We start from the raw sequence: 20,263 nt of genomic DNA, 5'->3' as shown, positions 1-20,263 counted from the left end.
TTTAAAGAGATAGCTAAGTTAAAATGAGGTCATTAGCGTGAACCCTAATCCTGTAAGACTGTGTCCTTGTAAGAAGGGAACACTAAACGTGGACACCCAGAAGAAAGACCAAGCAAGGACCCAAGAAGAAGGCGGCCATATACACCCAGGGAGAGGGACCTCAGGAGAAACCAGCCCCGCCCACACAGAACACCAGACTTCCAGCCTCCAGAACTGTGAGAAGATAAACTTCGTCGTTTAACCCACCCACCCAGGCTGTGTTTCTTTGCTTTGGGAACTCTAAGAAACTCATACAGTAACTGTCTTCATCGGCTCGGGCTCCATTACAAGAACACCGTAGACTGGGTGGCTTAAACAACAAATATTTATTCCCCATGGTTCTGGAGGAGGCTGGGACGTCTGAGATCAGCGTGTCAGCAGGTCAATTTCTGCTGACAGCTTTTCTTCCTGGTTTCCTCACGTGGTGACAGAGGCAGCCACTGCACTCGAGGAGTGTGCGTTCTGGGGGAGCTGCAAATGTTTAAAAGTCCAAGCCATCCTCAGTTGTGTAGTCCTAACTGTGGCAAGTGCTATGTCAGGAAAGAGGCTGGAGAGAGTGAAAAATAATTTTACTTAATTCTCTATATTCCTGAAGATGGACATCATCTTTTAGCCTTTGTTGTCCAGTGTGGAAAACACTAGCCACAGGTATCTATTGAAACAAAAATAATTAAAATTAAATAAAGTTACATATTCAGTCCTCAGTGGCAGTAGTCACATGTGCCTAGTGACTGTTATGTTGGACAGCAGAGCTATAGAATATTTCCATCATTGCAGAAAACTTCTTTGGCAAACATTGTCTGGGCTCTAGAGTTATGCAGAATTACAGAGTAAAAATAAGAGAATTCTTAACTGTTAATTCCTTAGAGAATAGAAGATATGTATATGTACATATGTTGACCAAAGTAGTCCACTTTTGGCTGGAGGCCAAGGTACAAATCTCATCTTAGTGTGGTCTTCAAAATGAGGAAGGGGCTTGGTTTTAAACTAGAGATAGCTTTCCTTTTAGGACTCTGAATATTGAGGTTTTTGCATTCTTAGAGTCTTCATTTTTATATTTATGAACAATTTGTCCACAGTAACTAGAGGATTTTTTTATATTTTTTCCTTTTTATTTAAAAAACCTGACTCTATAAAATAAACCTCCTGTGGTTTATAGAGTTGAGGAATGTTGGAGACGAATGTTCCCCTAAAATAGCATAACGGCATTTGGACCCTCCACCGCTGAGAGAACTAATCCTGACCTCAGTACAGCCAAGCTCCATTTCCCCAAGTACGAGGGGAGAAAGAAGAGACTGAAATGCGGGTAAAGAAAAAGGAAATCAGCTGTGATGGTTTAATACCCTTGAAGCTGACATTAGTGGAAGACTTTATTAAAAATATGCAACCTGAAACTGAGGATTAAAAAAAATAATGTCATGGTGGGGGATGTGCTTTTGCTGCCACACCTAAAGGTCACCCTTTGAAGGGCACAGAGATGGCTGCCAGGACCCATTGATTTCTCTTCCTGCTGAAACGTCCCGTGACAGGTGTCAACTTGGCTGCTCTGACACATAAATACGGAAAGTTAAAGAGTAAGAAAGAGTGGCCCAGGGGCTCCCGCGGGAAGATGGTTAGAATGTGTCAGTGTTTGTTCTCAGTAGAGACGACACACATTTTTACTTAGGCAGTACATCAAACGTGACCCTCTGAAATAAACAAATACGGGTAAACAAATATTTCCCTTAGAGGAATACAACTTCTTCAGTCTCTAGGATAACAAAGTTTAAAAATCCTGCCTCGGTGTATACAGTTCCTTTCATTTGTCCCTGGTGAGGTGGTTTTACCTTGCCGAGTAGGTCATTCTCCTTCATCGCGTGCTTTCATTCTCCTTGTATTCATTTTCTCTTTTCCCCTGTGCTCCAGCTACAGCTATCCTTCTGCGAATCTCCAAATATCCCCTGGTCATTCTTGACTTCTGAGTTGATTTTGCTCAGTGGCTAATCCTTTGGATTTTTTTTCCTTCAAGTTTCTCAGAAAATGAGGAAGGAGGGATAAAAGAAGGAGTGAACATGATGAGCGGTCCCAGTCACAGGGATGTCCCACGGGGCTGTGAGGAGGGAGACCCCAGATCAGCGCTTCTCATTCCCACCCGGGTCCCAAGCCTGAGGGGCCACTGTTCATGCTGCACTAGTAACAAGTTAAAAATGGTAGAGCTGTGTCCTAAGGCTGGCAAGTGAGGACAACTGATTTTAGCTAGCGTATGTGTGTGTGTGTGTGTGTGTGTATGTGTGTGTGTGTGTGTGTGTGTATGTGTGTGTGTGTGTGTGTGTATGTGTGTGTGTGTGTGTGTGTGTGTGTGTTCTTAGGCTCTTTGTACTGATAGTTGTAAAACCGACCTTTGCCCTCCCTTTTGCTCTGGTATTTCTGGTGTTAGTGGGTGTCTCAGGCCCAGCAGGATGGCAGAGGGGCCAAGGGAAGTATCCAGGGAGTGGAGCTTTCCAATTGCCCTTCAGCCCACATACCTTCCTTATTGTGAATATTCATAAATGCTTAATAATAGCATGCCCTGAATGCTAAATCATGCGAACAACCCCTATCGAGTAAAGATCTTTGTGTCTTATAACTATCAACAAACTGCTTAAACCTGAGAGCTTGACATCAGAGGGACCTGTGTATGTTCAAATTCTCCAAACAACAGGTATAAAGATACCACCTTATACATGTGAGAGGCATTGATATTTTAACCTATGTATTATTATGTAAAACACATTTATTAGACATTTTGGAGTTATCAGTTTTTTTCTCCTTTCACTACACTGAGAAAGCAAGTAGCTAGATTTTATTTTATTTATTTATTTTTTTGCCTTTGAAGGGGCATGACTTTCAGATTCTGCTAAGAAAGATATCTTCCACCTAAAAATGCTTACATATGCCAGTTGGTGATACACGAATCTTTTTGATGACTCTGTTTTCTGAATTTATTTGAGGTCACTTTTACATGCTTAAAATGATTGAGGTGCAGGTCTACATGAAAGCAGAGGGAAAAAACCAAGTGGTGTTAGGAGGCCATTTCTGACATTGGAACACAAGCTTTTTGTGGACAGATAGGAACTTCCTACCTAAGCCCAAAACAGGAGAGCCACCTGGTGGACAATGTGAGAATTCTTCATTTTCTGGGGGTAGTTACAAATGTATAGACCATATGGAATCCCTGCTTTTTTACTTCCAAGTTTAGGTAGATTTACTTATATATTTAAATTAACATACTTTACATGTTTAATTGCTGAGTAACTCTCCCATTTCATACAAATAAGAGGCTCTGAAATAAGGAGAAGAAACATTAGGATACCAGAAAAATCAAGTGAGAACAGCCATCAATCCGAAAAGTCCAGGCTTTCAGTTATTCTGTTTCATATTTTGCCTTTTTCCTTTCACAACTCATTGCTCAGCCTAAGTGCATTTATACATATAAAACAGCTTTTATAAATACTCTCAGCTCCCCTCCAGTTACTTTACTCCACACCTCTCTCTTTGCCCGCACTGCCAAACTTTAACACAGCTGTTGACACATGCTGTATCCACTTCCTTACCTCCCACGCACTCCTTTAGCCAACTTTCATCTGTCTTCTTCCCCCGACACTCCATTAAATCGTCCTCACAGAGGTCACCAGTCACCTCCTTGTCACGAAGTCTTGTGGACACTTTTCAGCTTTTATTTTGCTTGACTACTTGGGAACATTCTACAGGGCTGATCACTCCCTCCTTTGCCTCACTGCTTCCCTTGATTTGGGGGGACACCCTCTGGACGTTCCGTTTGGCCTTCCTCTTACGTCTCTGGCTTTTTCTTCTCAGGAGTTTTGCAGGTTGCCCTTTCTCTACTTCTGCATTACATTCTGGTATTTCTTAGGGTTCTGTCTAGGCTCTCTTCTCCTCTTACTCCATCCTCCCTTCCTGGGTCACACTGTCCATGCAAATGGTTTCTAGCAGCCCCCTGTGCTGTCCAATCCCAAATGTAGATCTTCAGTCAGGCTGTGCTCATCTCCACCCACATCTCTTGCCTGCCCTCGGCGACACCTCTACTATCCCTCCCCAAATGAACGAATGACTACTCAGAGCAATCCAAGCAAGAATCCTGGGAGTTACCCTTGATCTTTCTCCTAAACCTCCACCTCTGAGCAATGACCAAGTATTGTTGGGTCAACGTCCTAAATATCTCCCTAAGAGACCTCCACCCCCATAGCTACTGCCTTAGTTATCACCCTAGTTAGTGACAAATCTCCCTCCCCATGCAACCCTGTCGCCTCTGCAGCACAGCAGCTGGGGTGATCTTTCTAAACGGAAGTCTGGTCATGGCCACTCTGCCCGCTTAAAGCCCTTCCAAGGTTTCCCATGGCTCTTCCTGCAAACTTCCTACCTTCCCCTGTGGAGCTCTTTGTGACCTCCTTACGCCACGGCTTTGACCCTCATCGCCTTCCTCTTCCGCACGCTACCCCAGCTACACGGGGCACCAGCTGTGCTCTCCTGCTGCGCAGTTACACCGGCTGTCCCTTCTACTTCAAAAGTGTGTCTTGCGCCCCTGCTCCCTGGGAGCCCCTCGCTGTTGTTCACACTCTGCCACGGGCACTTCACCTGTGCTCCAGCTCTTAGCTTAGGTGCCAAGTCTTCAGGATACCTTTTCCGAGGTGGCACTTTCTCCCTCTCCCCACCCCCCATCGGGGTTAGGATCTTTGCCACGTGTTTTCCACATCGCCTTGTTCTTCCCTGAACAGACACTTTCATTACCTCCTTATCTCTTCCCCACTAGACCATCTCTCTTACTTAAAATAGTTAGGTAATCAATTTTAACACAGCAATTTTAAATCAAGCCCTAATTAATCAATGATAGACATTGGGTATATAAGATGAACTCAAAGGACATCTCATCCAATCCCCATGTTTAATAGAGAAGGAAACTGCCTCTTGCAGGAGTTAGGAATGTTCCCAAGGTCACACAGCCGGTTCATAATTTGTTAATCATCTTTCAACTGCAGACATCAACCACAACCCCTTTATAGCTTTTTGACTGATTCTGGTTTTCCCTACAAGAAGCATGAAAACCTTAGCAGGGACAAAAGCATGATCTAAACTCTATTCTGTTTTGGCTTCCAACTCATCGAATGGTGTGATTAAAATTGTAACAGGCCTGTCATTTCTCATCTAAAGTAAAACTTTTTTTCTTGCCTGAGTTACAGGGAACAGAGATCCATTCAGGCTTCTTCTTCAGGTGAGACTACATGTGACAATGCAGGAACACATCTAGGAGACACATCTCCGGGGAAGAAGAGAAGCCACAGGACAGGCAGCCTCACAGGACCTCGGGCCAGGAGAGCATGACAATTCAAACAGGCTTTAGGGGACTGTGTTCTCTTTTCTCCTCTTGGGAGGAAGACTTTGTGGATTTTCACTCTAGTGCTGTGGCCTCAGATGGGCTCAACCCTCCTGTCTCTTTCTTTCCTCTGTTTTCTAGCACCTCTTTGTTAGCAGCTAAGTTAGTCTGATTGGTGTACCTGATTGTTGTCATTGCCGCCTGGAGTCAGGCCAGCTCATAGGTCACTGGCCAGCTACTGATTGTTCACTCTTGGGCCAGTGTGATGCTTGGTTTAACCAGTTGTGGCTGGGGAGGCGGGCTCTTAAAGCACAGAGCAGAGCTACCCCAGCTCAAGGTCAATCCAGGGCTCTTTAGCAGAAGTCCTTGGACGTGGACAGAATCATTCAAAGCTTGTTAAATGGAGTTCTGGATTTTCTAATGGTGCTAATTTAAATTTCCTCTAAAAATGTGGGCTTTTTTGGTCTGCATATCTAAGGCCTAAAAAAATACCAGCTACTGAAATATTGAATTTGAACATGAATGTTCTGTCCCACTAGTGTCTGATAGTTTGATTTCCACGGTCATCTATTCTGGGAAGAAATCTGAGGCCTGGCTAGGGAAAGCAGCGTGACACTCACAAAACTGAATGAGTTTCGTGAATGGACGATGAATTTTTCCAGGCATATATATTTATAAAGTTGATTTAAAAATAAGGATGTAAGAGTGATGGTATTTGACATTCAGAAGAAATGTTTTGACAGGCATATGGGATGATTTAGTGGTGTGTATTCCAGGAAGTGGACAGGAGTGAAGCTGTGGAAATGTATGTCTTTCAAGGAAAGTGAACTTAATGCTGTGAACTTGCTATTGAGTTTCCCCGTGCAATCCCCCATTACACGTGCTTTTATCCTAACTCACATAACTAAACCAGTATTTTCAAAGATGCTAGTGATGTGTGAACCTTGACTGGATTCTGGGTTCAAAAGAAGCTATGAAAGATGTTTTGGGACATTTCGGCTAATTTAATATGCACTGCATATTCAGGTAAAATTACTGAATGAATACCAGTTTTGTGGGGGCAATGATAGTATTGTGGTTATGTTGAAAAAGTCCTTATTTTCAGGATATGCGTACTGAGGTATTCAGCATGAAGTATACACAGATAGGTGGATAGCAATAGATAAGGTGATTAAGTCAACATGACACACTATAAACGATTGGGAAATTCGGATGCTATTATTTTAACTTCTGTGTGCATAATTTTAAAAATAAACATAAAAGGCGTGACAAAAGTGTGTTGCTAATAGTTTGGTGTTGTGGATGGCTTGAGTTTAACATCTGAAACTTGAGCAAGTCTCAGATTATGGAAAGCAGATCTTGACATTTCCTTGGAGTAACAGTAGTCTGGTCTTTAACCAAATGCCCTGCTGGATTCGGGCCACCAACAGTGAATAATTCATGAATGACCAAATCTCCAAACAGCCACTGTGAAGGGAGCTGAGTTGGCTGCTGCTCAGTTTAACTATTAATAAGAAGTAGCCCATTTCATTTGATGGCTGCCTTACCAGCATTAATTTAAAAAAATGACCCATTGGGTGGAGGGTGCAAGGCACTTGCCCATTTGACATCTTGCTAATAGCTGTTTGGCCACTGCAACTGACACTGAACCTAGAAGTCACGCCAGTTAAATGGGTGCCCATAGAGACACTGGATAGGCCAGTTCTGCACACGCCATGATGCACTCCTAATGGGGACTGTTTAAGGCTTTTTAAAAGCATTATGATTTGGCAGAGAATAAGGAATAAATGTCCTTGATAAAAGGACATATCTAGACCAGATGCAGTATGGCTGTCTTTGGGCTGCAGGGAATGCTATGCACATAGAAGACAGTGTGAATGGTGCCCCTGGAGTTGTGCAACTCAGGACCAGATGTCACAAGATGTTCACTTGCTGACTGAAATCCTCAGCACTGTGGCGGTTAAGCTCCTAAAGTCATTTTGTGATCAGTACACTCTGATTTTGGACCTTTGTCATTGCATCTACGCTCTTGGTCTGGCATTTTGGCAAATTTTTTTTTTCCTGAATGAATCAAGTAGCCAATAGTTTAAACAATGCAATCAGTAATTTCTTAAAGTGAAACCTTATCAAGCAAATTCCAGAATGGGTTTTTTAAATATCCTTCAAGTATTAGTAACTGCCTCTCTAGCATTTCTCTGCTAGGGGTTTAGGGCGTCCTACATGTTTCAAGCCATTGTAAATAGTACGGTTGAAATGGAAATAGCGTGAGTCGGCGAAGTAGAGGTTTCTAACGAAGCTCCCTTTGTGTTTGGCTTGTGGTACTCATGGTAGTTGTATGAAGTCAGATTTCAGGGTCATTTATTATATAAGAAAAATTAATTTGAGGTATTGGAACTTTTAAACAGTATTTGTTTTTTTGTGATGACGACCATCCATTACCAGAGTTTCATTTGAAGTGCAATTAATTACCTTTGTCACCTTGCTAAAGGTTGATATCAATCTTCTGTCCTTTCTTATTAGACCTGTTGACGTGGAGGCAGATGATCCCGGTAATGGGAAGGAAAGAACAGAGAGCGGGGAAATGAACAGGCAGTGGCTTCTTATTGTTTTATTGAATGGTTCTTTTGTCAAAATGACTGCCAGAGAATTCTCAGGACACCAGCATCACCATACAAACCTAAATTCATAAAACTTTCTGCACTTGAGCCACATTTTTAAAGTTTAGCTCGAGGTTTTCTGTGATTCAGCTCACTGGCGTTGAAGCAATTTTGTTGACATTTTCTGTAAGTGGATTAGGCTCACAGTCATTTGCCCAAAGCAGACAGATGGCTTCTTACACAGAGCACCCTCACGGAAACCTATCTTATGATACCTTCAGAAATGTAATGGGTCTGTCACAAAAGATAATGTTTGCCATTAATTTCTTTGGGTGACAGGTTATTTCAGTTCATTTTTACTTTCTCATCTGGCTTAAATGAAACAGCTGCTTAAAATTTGTTTATTCTTATAGTGAACAATGCTTCCAGGTTTTACACAGAACAATGTTGTACCCTCTAACTTACAAATAAGAAAACCAACTTTTGGAGGCGGGAGGATGACACGTTCTGATGTTCTCCAAGGAAAGTTCTCACATCACTGCAATTGTTGATCTTTTTGTTTTAAACATTATAGGGTCTTTCACAGGACAAATGGGTGGTCAGCCCTGGGTTTCGTTTGGTACTTTTTTGTTATTATTGACGAGCCATGGTAGGCATCCCACAGTTTCTTGGGAAGTAGCTGATGTTATCAACCACGAGGAAAATGTCCTTTGAGGTTCTTCTGAGGATTTGGCAGATTTGATGGGGTGTACGGACATTATTTACTTCCTCACTTGTGGGACTATCGGACGTTTTCTTGTGTGCCTGCCTGGGTATTTACATATTGAAATACATATTCTTTTGTTTTAAATGTCCATTCTCTTATTTCTCCTTATTTATAGCTAGGATACACATTTACTTAACTTTTAATAATGCATAGAATCAGGTTATATTATTTATGACTTTCATTTAGAATAATGAAGTCTTACGAAATATTTGTTTTAAAGGACCTTGGTTTTGGTAGGGTTGACAACTGTAGGTCAAAGCCTGGCATATGGTAGATGTTTAATAAGTATATGCTTGATGGATAAATAGATGAATAAAGCAAAAATGAAGACCCAAGTCCTAATTGATAGCTAACAGAGACGAACATTATTCCTAAACCAAAGAGAGAAGGTAATGTGTCTCAGGAGGGAGAATATAGCTCAAGTGGTAGAGGGCATGCTTGGTGTGCACAGGGTCCTGTGTTCAATCCCCAGTACCTCCTCCAAAAAGAAAGAAATAAACCAACCTAATTACCCCCACACACAAAAAATTAAAAATGAACAAAATAAGGTAAAAAAAAAAAAAACAAACCTAAGGTTTAAAGAGAAGAAGTTAATGTGTCTCAGTTCATATATACATAGCTTAGAACAACATACCATAGGGACAACAGTGGGCGTTGGAGATATTAAATTTCATACTTCTCTTTAAGATCTGGTCAACAAATGCATCTCAGTGCAGTAGGGTTTTGTTGATGAACGCAGATGTTACCTATCATTAACACTACCTGTCATCAGTACTGCTGCTGCTAATTATTAATTTTATTATTATGCTGTTATTTTTCAGCCTTATTGAGATATAACTGACATATTGTGTATGTTTAAGATGTACAGTGTGATGATTTGATGTATGTATATATTATGAGATGGCTTCTGCAATAAGGTTAATTAACACATCCATTCACCTCACAGTTTCCTTTTTTTTATGGTGAGAAGTTTTCAGATCTACTCTCTTAGCAACTTTCAAGCATACAGAACAGTACTGTTAATGATAGTCACCATGCTGTATATTAGATCTGCAGAGCCTACTCATATTGTAACTGGAAGTTTGTACTCTTTTACCAGTGGCTTCACCCATTTCCCCCAATGCCCTGCCCATGGTAACCATCAGTCTACTCTGTGTTTCTATGAGTTGGGTTTTTTTAGATTCCACATACAGATGAGATCATCTGGTATTTGTCTTTTTCTATTTCCATTACCGTAGCTTTGTAACGTAGTTTGAAATCAAGGAGGGTGATGCCTCCAGTTCGTTCTTCTCTGTCAGGATTGCTTTGGCTATTTGGGATCTTTTGTTCCATATGAATTTTAGGATTGTTTTTCTCTTCCCTCTTCCTATGAAAAATGCCATTGGAATTTTGATAGGGATGACATTGAATCTGTAGATGGCTTTGGGTAGCATGAACACTTTAATAATCTTAATTCTTCTGATTCAAGAACACAGAATGTCTTCCCATTTATTTATGTCTTCTTTAATTTCTTTCATTAGTGTCTTATAGTTTTCAGTGTACACATATTTTACACCCTATGTTCAGTTTACTCCTAAGTATTTTATTATTTTGGTGCTGTTGTAAATAGGATTGTTTCATTTATTTCTTTTTCTGATAGTTTATTGTTAGTGTATAGAAATACAACTGATTTTTTGTATGTTGATTTTGTATCCTGCAGCTTTACTGAATTCATTTATTGATTCTAACAGTTTTTTGATAGAGTCTTTAGGGTTTTCTATATATAAGACCAGGTCATCATTTTACTTCTTCCTTTCTGATTTGGATATCTTTTATTTCTTTTTCTTGCCTAATTTCTCTGGCTAGGACTTCCGGTTCTAGGCTGAATAGAAATTGTGAGAGTGGGCACCCCTATCTTGTTCCTGATCTTAGAGGAAAAGCTTTCATCCTTTCACTGTTGAGTATGGTGTTACTTGTGGGCTTGTCATATATGGCCTTTATTATGCGGAGGTACATTCCTTCTGTACTCAATTTGTTGAGAGATTTTATCTTGAAAAGATGTAGAATTTTGTCAAATGACTTCTATGCATTATTGAAAACATATAATTTTTACCTTTTATTCTATTAAAGTGATGCAATTGTTATTAGTGAGTAGCATTTAAATAATGTTAAACTACTTCATTTATACATAGTATTATGTATATGCATACAAGGACACAAAAGAAAGTGGTTTCCTTTATATTAAAAACTATTTTTTAAAAACATGATTAGTACAAAGATTTTCTGCTTAAGATGCAGTTAATTTCCATTTTGAGGTAAATAAGGTTCTTCATTCTTTCAACATTCAAGTTAGTCAAGACTTCTTAAAAATTAAAAAAAAAAAAAGACTTCTTGATGAGAAAAATACTGTAACAAAGCAGGATGGTATTTGAGAAACACTTATGGAAAAAGAAGGTCTTATTTTCCAGGTCTTAAAACATATGCTTTCAAATTTTAACTTTCAAAAATAATTTTCATTATGATGCATTTTAATAGAGCATGACTTCATATTTGTAGAGCCTTTTTATGCTTATAAAACATGTCATTCTGCTTCATTCTGTAATGTTGTGTGGTCTTGTTGGCATTAAATAATTCTTAAAATTTCTTTGAAATATCATCTATATTTTGTAAATTATTCTTCCTTCAGAACTAAAATCTTAGGTATTAAAAATACTTACTTATGTTCTGTTTCCACAGTCTTTGGAGATTAGAGTTTATGACCAGTACTAAAATTTATCAGTTATAAAACTGATTTTAAAAATGAAACTTATGGATAGACCTGGAGATCATCATTCTCAGTGAAGTCAGCCAGGAAGAGAAAGAAAAATACCATATGATGTCACTCATATGTGGAGTCTAAAAAAAAAAAAAAAAAAGGACACTAATGAACTCATCTACAAAACAGAAACAGACTTGCAGACATAGTAAACAATCTTACGGCTACTGGGGAAAGAGGGTGGGAAAGGATAAACTTGGGAATTTGAGATTTACAAATATTAGCCACTATATATAAAACTAGGTTAAAAAATATTTCTTCTGTATAGCACAGGGAACTATGTTTGACATCTTTTAATAACCTTTAATAAAAAAAATAAAAAGGAATATATGTATGTGTATGTATGACTGGGACATTGTGCTGCACCCCAGGAATTGATACATTGTAATTGACTGTACTTCAATTAAAAACATGAAACTTTATAAAAATTATAAAATCTAATGGCTCAGGTAAAATGTCCAATATAATTCACTTTTTGTTCCTATAAAAATAAAATAGTTTAATTGCATTATGCAATAAAGATTTGAAGAGCAGTGTTTTTTCATTTGTTTTGAGTTCAGCATTTTAGAAGAATAACATAAAAAGCTCCATTAAGTCAATACTCTTAGACCAGAACTACTCTACTATTATTTATCCATATTTCTTGAATGTTCATAGAGTAAAAATTCAACTTCTTAAGTGACAAGTAAGATGAAGTTGAAATATTTGGTTGTCAAGATGTTGAAAAATAATAAATCTGAGTGTTGATAACATAATGCAATGAAAACTTCTATTTTTGTGCTATTAAGGTATTTTGTACATAATTCCCCTAATGGCTACATCTTTGTGCCTGTAACTCTTGCGAACATTGTGAATGCATTCCCTACATGGTGAGGCTTTCATTCTGGAGACCAAGAATCCCAGGCCATCTTTGTAGTTTTACTCAATATTCCAGCAATGTAATATCAAGAGAAATGTATCTGTCATGACATCAACACATCTTTGATTTTCTATTTTAATTTTCTCAAATGAAGGACATTGTAATAGTTGTTTCTACTTCTTGGAAGCAAGACGTTTAACATCTTAATACAGAGGTTCCCCAGTAGCATGCTTTTTGAACTATTAAGATGGTAGTGGTGCACAGCCCACCACAATATGTTCTTGTCCACCAAACAGTAGCGGGGACAGATAAAGAGGTGCTAATGCCACCATGAGGTCGGTCTGTGCAGACTTGCTGCAGGATTATCCAGGGGGTGACTCTAGCTATGGGTGTGGATGCTCACATGGAAAGAACTTCAGGGAAATCAGTCTGCCGTTGAGTGTGTGCTGAAAAATACCCACATAGCCTGCCTGGAGACAGAACTACCTTTGTTATGTGTGTCATTGTGTATATGTGAGGGCTTCTCCATCCCCAGAGTCTCGATTAGCTGTTTTAAATATTTGTGGTGTTCTCTGAGACAGCCCACACATTTCCTTCACATGTAACAAGGACACTGGTTATGATCTCCAACTCTTCGGTGCACTCGTATCGCTAGGGATAGTGCAGTTCATGGGAAAAATGGGCATGAAAGGGCCATGGATGTCTCTTGTACGTTACTGTGCCGGATTGTAGCCAAAACTATTTTCAAACAATGGGGAGGAAACTGCAATTCTTAGTAAGAACAGAAATAACAAAAATTCTAAATGTCATTTTATGGATTATAAAATATATTGTTAATAAATAGCTGACAAATATATAACTAATAGATAACTCACATTTAGAATTCTAGCCCCTTTTATGGTTGTCATAGAATGGAATAATGTGTGCAAATTGGTTTACACTTAGTATCTCAAGTGTTCAATAAATGTTAGCTTCTGTTTAGTGTTGTGATCGCATTTTACTGTCAGTAATAATATATTAGCAGTAATAAAAATTGTTGGTAGCATTGTATACCAGTCCTATATACAATCTAAATTGCGTCAGATATTTCTTGATTTCTAGATAATATATTTTAACTGCAATTTAATGATGTTGGAAGGATTTGGTTATGAATGCTTAATGTCGCTTTTTAAAAAATCCATTAATCATTGCTAATTTTTAGATTCAGAATCTCTATAGCGATCTGATCTCTCTGTGGTTTTCTATGATTCCAAGTGTTACTCTCTGATGTGTTGGGATTTCCATGTGCTTTTACATTTGGAAGCCACACAACTGTGGAGGCTGAATTGGTGGTCATTGCTCTGGAGACTTTTGATAGCCCTGTTGCCCATCAGCATCCGTCTTCCTGAGATGCCCTCTGTCACTCTTACTTGTCTTTGAGTTAAAGGCGTCCTTCTCCCTTTCTTCCCCCTGAAGCATCTCTAATGCCAGAGGAGAGAAAATAAAATTCCCAGGAGATTTCTAGTATATTGAAACATTGGCAACTGCTTGACATTTCTTTCACATTGAGTGTTCAGTGGTCAGATTGTCCATTAATTTTACATCCCAGGCTATAACAATCCGGATTTATTTTTCCAAGAGATGTTGCAATTTATATACCACCAAGTGAAATGCATTCTCCTGGGCTTCTCTCCTTTCTCCTTCTCTCCCAAGACCTCTGTTTGAGGAGAATGTCTGAGCATATTCTTTAGAAAAGCCCCGTTGTCATACTCCTTAAATACATAATACACACCAGTATCTATAGGCGGCTTAAGTGATCTGGAAACCTGATATATGCTGTTGGAAATGATACACAGGTCACAGATGTTTTGAGGGAGGAGATGTGACATACGCTGGCCAGTTAGGAGGCGTTTGAGAGGGAGTGTAACAGAGTAGAGAGAAAGAAGCTAGTTGGTCAGGGGAAATCTCTGCACATTTAATGGGGTAAAGTCTGCACCGAAAAGGAATGCCAAGATGAGGGTTGTCAACAATAACCTTCACCTTTACAGTTTTGCCTAGAATGAGTCTTTTCTGGTTCTGCCACCTTAATCAGGGGGACTCAAGGAGTTTAACCACAGAACAGAAAGATGATCTATATGCCTCCTTCTATAGAAAACAACATTTTCACATCAGTTTGTCAAAGTAAACTCTTCTTAGTTTAGTCTTTCATTTTTTCTGCTTCTATTAGTTAATAGTTTAATTTCTCTTCCAGTTTTTTTTTTTTTTTTCCTGCCTGCGCCGTGTCACCAGGACATGTTGTCTCCTGGTTATCAGGAGATGATGTCGTTCAGTCTCTGCACTGGCACAAACTGGCTTCTCCAACTGGCCATTGTTTTCTAGAGAGACTGACTTCTATTTACCAGAACTGGCACAGGCTGGCATTTAGGCCTGGATGCCACCTCTCAGAACAGATGAGATGACATTCTGGCTGATTAATTAAACATGTTTCATAACCTGCTGCAGGAAAAGGGACGTGAGAGCATCATGCATTTGTAAGATCAAACTTGATATTTTTGCATGTTTTGCTGCTCTCTTGCAATTAGGGAACATGGCAGTTTTGCTTCTGTTGTTTTAAAATGCTTGATGAAAATTTCAACACTAAAAGGGAGCACTTAAAAGTAATAATCTGAAAATGAGTGTGGGTATAACCTATTTCCTAATACAGTTTTTTTAGGAGAATCTTTGCATTTGAAAAGCAGTAGCAATATCCGCATCTCTGTAGAAACAGACTGTTGAAGGTGCATTTTAAACAAGTTAGTAAAATTTCTATTAAAATCCGCACAGCACCAAGATATTTATTTTAGTAATAGACTATGTTAATTGCTTTTCATATCATCTAATAGCCTAGTTTACTTGTGATTATTTAAGTCACAAACAGCTTTTCAACATATTTTCTTTAATCTTTAAAACTGTGAGGAAGGCAGAAGAATAGTTTCATCATTTTTACAGGTGAGCAAACGGCCCAGGGAGAAACTGCTGGAGCTAAAAGCAAAACTAAGATACTCTGACTTTTGCCCCTGCCAGCGTATCTTGGTGCAATCTTAACCTTCCTGACTTTCTAGATCCCATCTCTAAATTCTGTCAGACTGTGCCACCTGGGCAATGATTGCCTTTTTGTCTGTGTTGTTTCCATAGGTAACAGTGGCTCGGAGGCTTTAATGTGCTTTGTAGAGAGAGCACAGTTTGCCTTGAAGAGATGCCACATCATGTAGTGGTTAAGACGACAGAGTCTGGAGCCAGCTGCTGCACTTTGTTTAAACCCCAGCTCTACCACTTAGCAGCTGTGTGACTCTTGGAAAGGGGGTCACTAGGCTTCAGTTTTTTCACTATAAACTTAAAATAAGAAAAGTGCCACTTTCATGGGAGGTTGTGATAACTGAATAAAGAACATATGTAAAGCATGAAGAAGAATGCCCGCAGAGAGCAAGCACTTTATATGCTGTATTATTATTACTTAAGAATTGCATTTTTCAAAGTGGACGTGACTTCATTTTTCAACGTCCAGAGGGGATTCAGTATGTTTATACTGTTCAGAACGGACTCCCTGCTGCTGGTGTAGTGAATATTTTTCCCTTGGAAAGTCCACCTCTATCTGAAAGAGTGTTCATTCATTCTTTAGTCTCTGGTCTTAGTCTAAATTATAAATGTGGTGTATGAAATAGGGCAGTGAACCAAGAGGCAGAAGACCTGGACTTTAATCCCAGCTCAGTCATAACCAGCTGGGACCTTGGGTCACTCCCTTCACCTCAGCAGGCTCAGTTCCTTTCTCCTTATGAGGAGGCTCGACTCTGCGACTTCCAGGACTGCTTCTAAACCCCCAATCCATGGCTGAGGTAAATGGGGGTAAGTTCACCTTAACAAAAATATCAAGCAAAGCCCTACTTATTCACCCGCCCCATATAGTTAAAGGCTGTTATTAGAAAGATTTAGCATCATGATGTAAGATAGAATTGGCAAGTGCCTCTACAGATTTTAAGGAATGAACTATTCGAAGGCATTTTTTAAGTACAAGATTCCTCATACACTCTAAGGTAAAAGCATCCATCAAATTAAAGAGATAAAACATTGTATCACAAATTTATGATTACCTGGGAGGAAGGGAATAGGGAGGGATAAATTGGGAGTTTGGGATTTGCAGATACAAACTACTATGCACAGAAGAGACAAACAACAAGGTCCTACTGTATAGCACAGGGAGCTATATTCAGTGGCTTGTAGTAACCTGTAATGAAAAAGAATATGAAAAAAAATATATATATATAACTGAATCACTATGTTGTACACTGGAAATTAATACAACATTGTAAATCAGCTATACTTCCATTTTAAAAAGGGGGAGAAAAACAGTGTATCATGAAGTATCTCACATGAAATAGGTGACTTATGCCTTCTCGGAGTCTCTGCTTTGTAGAGGAACTCTCTAGCCCTGAATGTAACCTCCAGTTTCAAGGTCACGCTCTCAGGCATTGTCGTGAGAATGGAGAGGAGAGAGGCGGAACTGCTTCCTCTTTTGTCTGTACACAACAGGAACACGTGCTGGCTTCCCTGCACTGACTCCTTCAGGCCCCTGGACCAGCGTCAGAACACACACTCAATTATTATAACAGTGAACTAAAAAAGAAGAAAAATAATGGGGAAAGCCCTTTCTCAGGCACTGATGTAGCTGACAGCTGATGGTTCCCTGTGATCCTCATTTGCTTTCTGTTTTGATTGGCACGCTGGGTGTCTGGAGCCTCTTTCTCCATTAGCCAGATGGGAACATTGTCCTCGGGGTGATGGAGAAGACAGAAGGAATGTGGGTAACTAGTACCTTATCAAAAGGCAGACTGCAGGGATAATCCAGTATGTAAAAAACCAGCTCACCAAGTAAAAGGGCATATGACTTACCTTACAGAAGGTATTTTGCTTTGTAAGCTCTTGTACACTGCGAGGGCTGATTTAATTTTCAGTTCATTTAGGAAGAGTGTCTTCCCTTGTTTTCTTCCAAGCCTAGGAATGCTGGGTTGGGTGGGACAGGAGCGTGCAGTGTAGCAGGTCTCAGACCCTGGTGATGGAAGGGCCTGACGAGGACAGCACATTCAGAGGAGGGTCCCCGGAGGCTTTCCCTACCATAGGGGTCTCCGGGGGCTGCTGGCAACCACAGAGTTCACTGGGTATGCTCAGGTTGAGGTCTTTGACTTAAAGAGCAAAGACCCTCAATAATGTGAGAAAAGGACGTTGGCCTAAACCCTGGAAAAGTGGGCTCTCTAGCCTGGGTCTGTTTCCTCACTGAGTAGGAGCGCAAGTGATAAAGAGAGATGGCATCAGGATATGCCTGGCCCATAACTTTCTTCTTTGGTGTCCATTTCTGCCTGTTTGCAGGGCCAAGGAGATCTGTTGAAGAATGCCAAGAATGAAGCTCTAGAAAACATGAAGCAGATCCAGCTAGCGTGCTTGTCGTGTGGACTTAGTAAAGCCCCCAGCAGCGGTGCCGAGGCCAAGAGCAAGCGCAGCCTGGAAGCCATAGAGGAGAAAGAGGGTGGCGAGGACAGTGGGAAGCTGTGACCCCGCGTGGCACCCACACCGTCACCCTTCCTTCCTGTCAAGGACTCTGGGTTTTCTTTCTTTATGCTTTTTAAGAAGTTCACCAAAAGACTCCCTCTATGGGGTGTTAGACATAAACAGATACTTTCACAATGTCAGTATTTTAATGTAGTTAATTTATCTAAGTTAAAACCTTCAGTAGCAGTGTTTTAAAATTCTGAGATATGTGTACATACTCACGTATGGAAGTGGGTGGAAGTGTGTGTGTGTGTGTGTGTGAGAGAGAGGGAGTGAGACAGAGACAGAGAGATGGAGAGACATAGACAGAGCGATAGACAGAGAGGAAGAGAGAGTGAAAGTGATTGAGAGAGATGGAGAGAGACAGAGAGAGAGTTCTTGTTAAAATCTATTCTGTGTTACATTATTCATTTAGTAAATTATTACTTTACCATTTTGGGACAAAATTGTTAATCTGAAATTCTAAAGAGCACTTACTATAACTTGTTGCTGTGTTTAACTTTACTTCTGTTTGTCATTTAATTTAGAAATCTTAACATGGCTTATTATTGAAGGAAACCAAATTTACCAACGCATAGATGTTTTAATAGATTAAATACAGATTAGACAAATTCCTAAGAATCACAGTAGAAATAAAAGTGAATGAAAGAGAAACAAATGATCAGAATTTCTGGGGAGATCAGCAAAGTCATATCTTCAGTTAGTGAACTCTTAAAAATACTTAATAAATAAAATCAATTTTTAGAAAGTTTTCTGTAGTTGTTTACTAAACAGATATGATTTCAGTGGAAAAGCTGATCATAGTTGAATTTACACGCACCCATGTGGTACTCTGAAACACACAGAGAACTCTGTTATAATTAAGATTTTGATGTGACAATAATATTCAGTTATGAAATTTCAAGGTTGAGATTTGTAAGAAGGTCTTATTCTTCCAAACTGGGAATCTAACATTTATAATAGACATAGGCAACTAGAGGGTTTTGGCTTTCATTGCATTTAATTTAGAGTACTACATTTAAATTTAAAAACATTGTCCAACCAATATCATATCATTCACCGTGAGCTGATATAAATTCTGTGGGTCAGGTAACATCTTTGTGATGATTTAAGAAGTAATTGATGCAAAATATCTATGGTATCAATTTAACACATGCAGAAAAAAACATATACCTAAAAGAAGCAAATGGCTAATTAGGGTACCTTTATAATTGCATCCAGATCACTTTTACCCTAATATCTTCATAAAGTACTTGAGTGTAATATGTTTGTTACCTCCAGCAGAACTAAATGTTCTATGGTTATGAAAATATATTTATTTAAAACATTGCTTTTATTTTGAAAAGCTTCTTAATTAATTTGATTAACAAATATGCTAATTTGGGGGAACCTAAGGAAGATCATTGTTGAAATTTTGGAAATATAAACATCTTCTATAGCTACTGTGTTAAGTTATTTCTGACTTCTTAACACTATTATGTTCATGTTGCACATTACTGAAAGAGTAAAGATATGAAACAACACTTTTATTGTTCTCTTTTATTGTGAATTAATTGATAAAGGAATGATCATGAAAATGAGTTATGATATCAAAAATATCTTACAGGGGGTGATATATCCATGGACCAGATAAGATGATATTTCTCCTTGAGTTTAAAACTGGCCGCTTGGAAAGGTAGATGAGCTCATTTTAAGGTAGGTTTCCAGTGCTACTACAATAGCCTGAGAAAATGTCTTTACCCTCCAGTATATTTAACCTGCATGGTAGAAGGAATGCAGGAATCTAAGCCCCGTATGATGGAAAAGAGGTGACACATACCGAAACAAAACCCTCCTTACATCAGCCAGTTTGCTGGTTTCGCCTGTGGACCTCTTCACCTCCCTGCATTCCATTCGGAGAAATCCATACCTTTCCTGGGGAGCAGAGAGGTGGGGAGACAAGATAAAGGGTGACAAACCCTCAAAGAATATTTATTCCTTTCTTTACTCTAGGGTCAAATCCAATCCTTGAGAGTGGCTTCCCTAATTTATTCCATGTGTCCTGGGGCTCCATGCACACTTAGGATCTACCCAGTTATTCTTTTTTTTTTTTTTTTAACTCAATTATTCTTGAGAACATAATATGATTCCACCTCATCTAATGCTACTTCTGGTGTCAGCCACTTTCTGCTCCATTGCGTTGGGTATCCTTGCTAGACAGGGAGCGAGTTGTGGGGTGCAGAAGCTTTAGATTCTGAGAGTTGAGAAGCTGCAAAGGAAGAGGTCCCAATGACAGTTTTGCCTCTGGATGGAATAGCAAAAT

The 20,263-nt window shown here is 39.4% G+C and overlaps 1 protein-coding gene across 1 annotated transcript in view; it reads left to right on the top strand.

Moving 5' to 3' along the window:
- The window catches only part of PLCL1 (phospholipase C like 1 (inactive)), a 294,860-nt gene extending 275,376 nt beyond the window's left edge, over nt 1-19,484 (top strand). Inside the window, exon 6 of the mRNA XM_031452062.2 lies at nt 17,782-19,484. Coding sequence (XP_031307922.2) covers nt 17,782-17,964 — 183 coding nt within the window. The 3' untranslated portion in view covers nt 17,965-19,484. The remainder of the gene's footprint in view (nt 1-17,781) is intronic.
- Nucleotides 19,485-20,263: the final 779 nt, after the last annotated feature.

This window comes from Camelus dromedarius, chromosome 4 (assembly GCF_036321535.1).
Source record: "Camelus dromedarius isolate mCamDro1 chromosome 4, mCamDro1.pat, whole genome shotgun sequence".
Taxonomy (NCBI): Eukaryota; Metazoa; Chordata; class Mammalia; order Artiodactyla; family Camelidae; genus Camelus; species Camelus dromedarius.
This window is presented reverse-complemented; position numbering and strand designations above follow the sequence as displayed.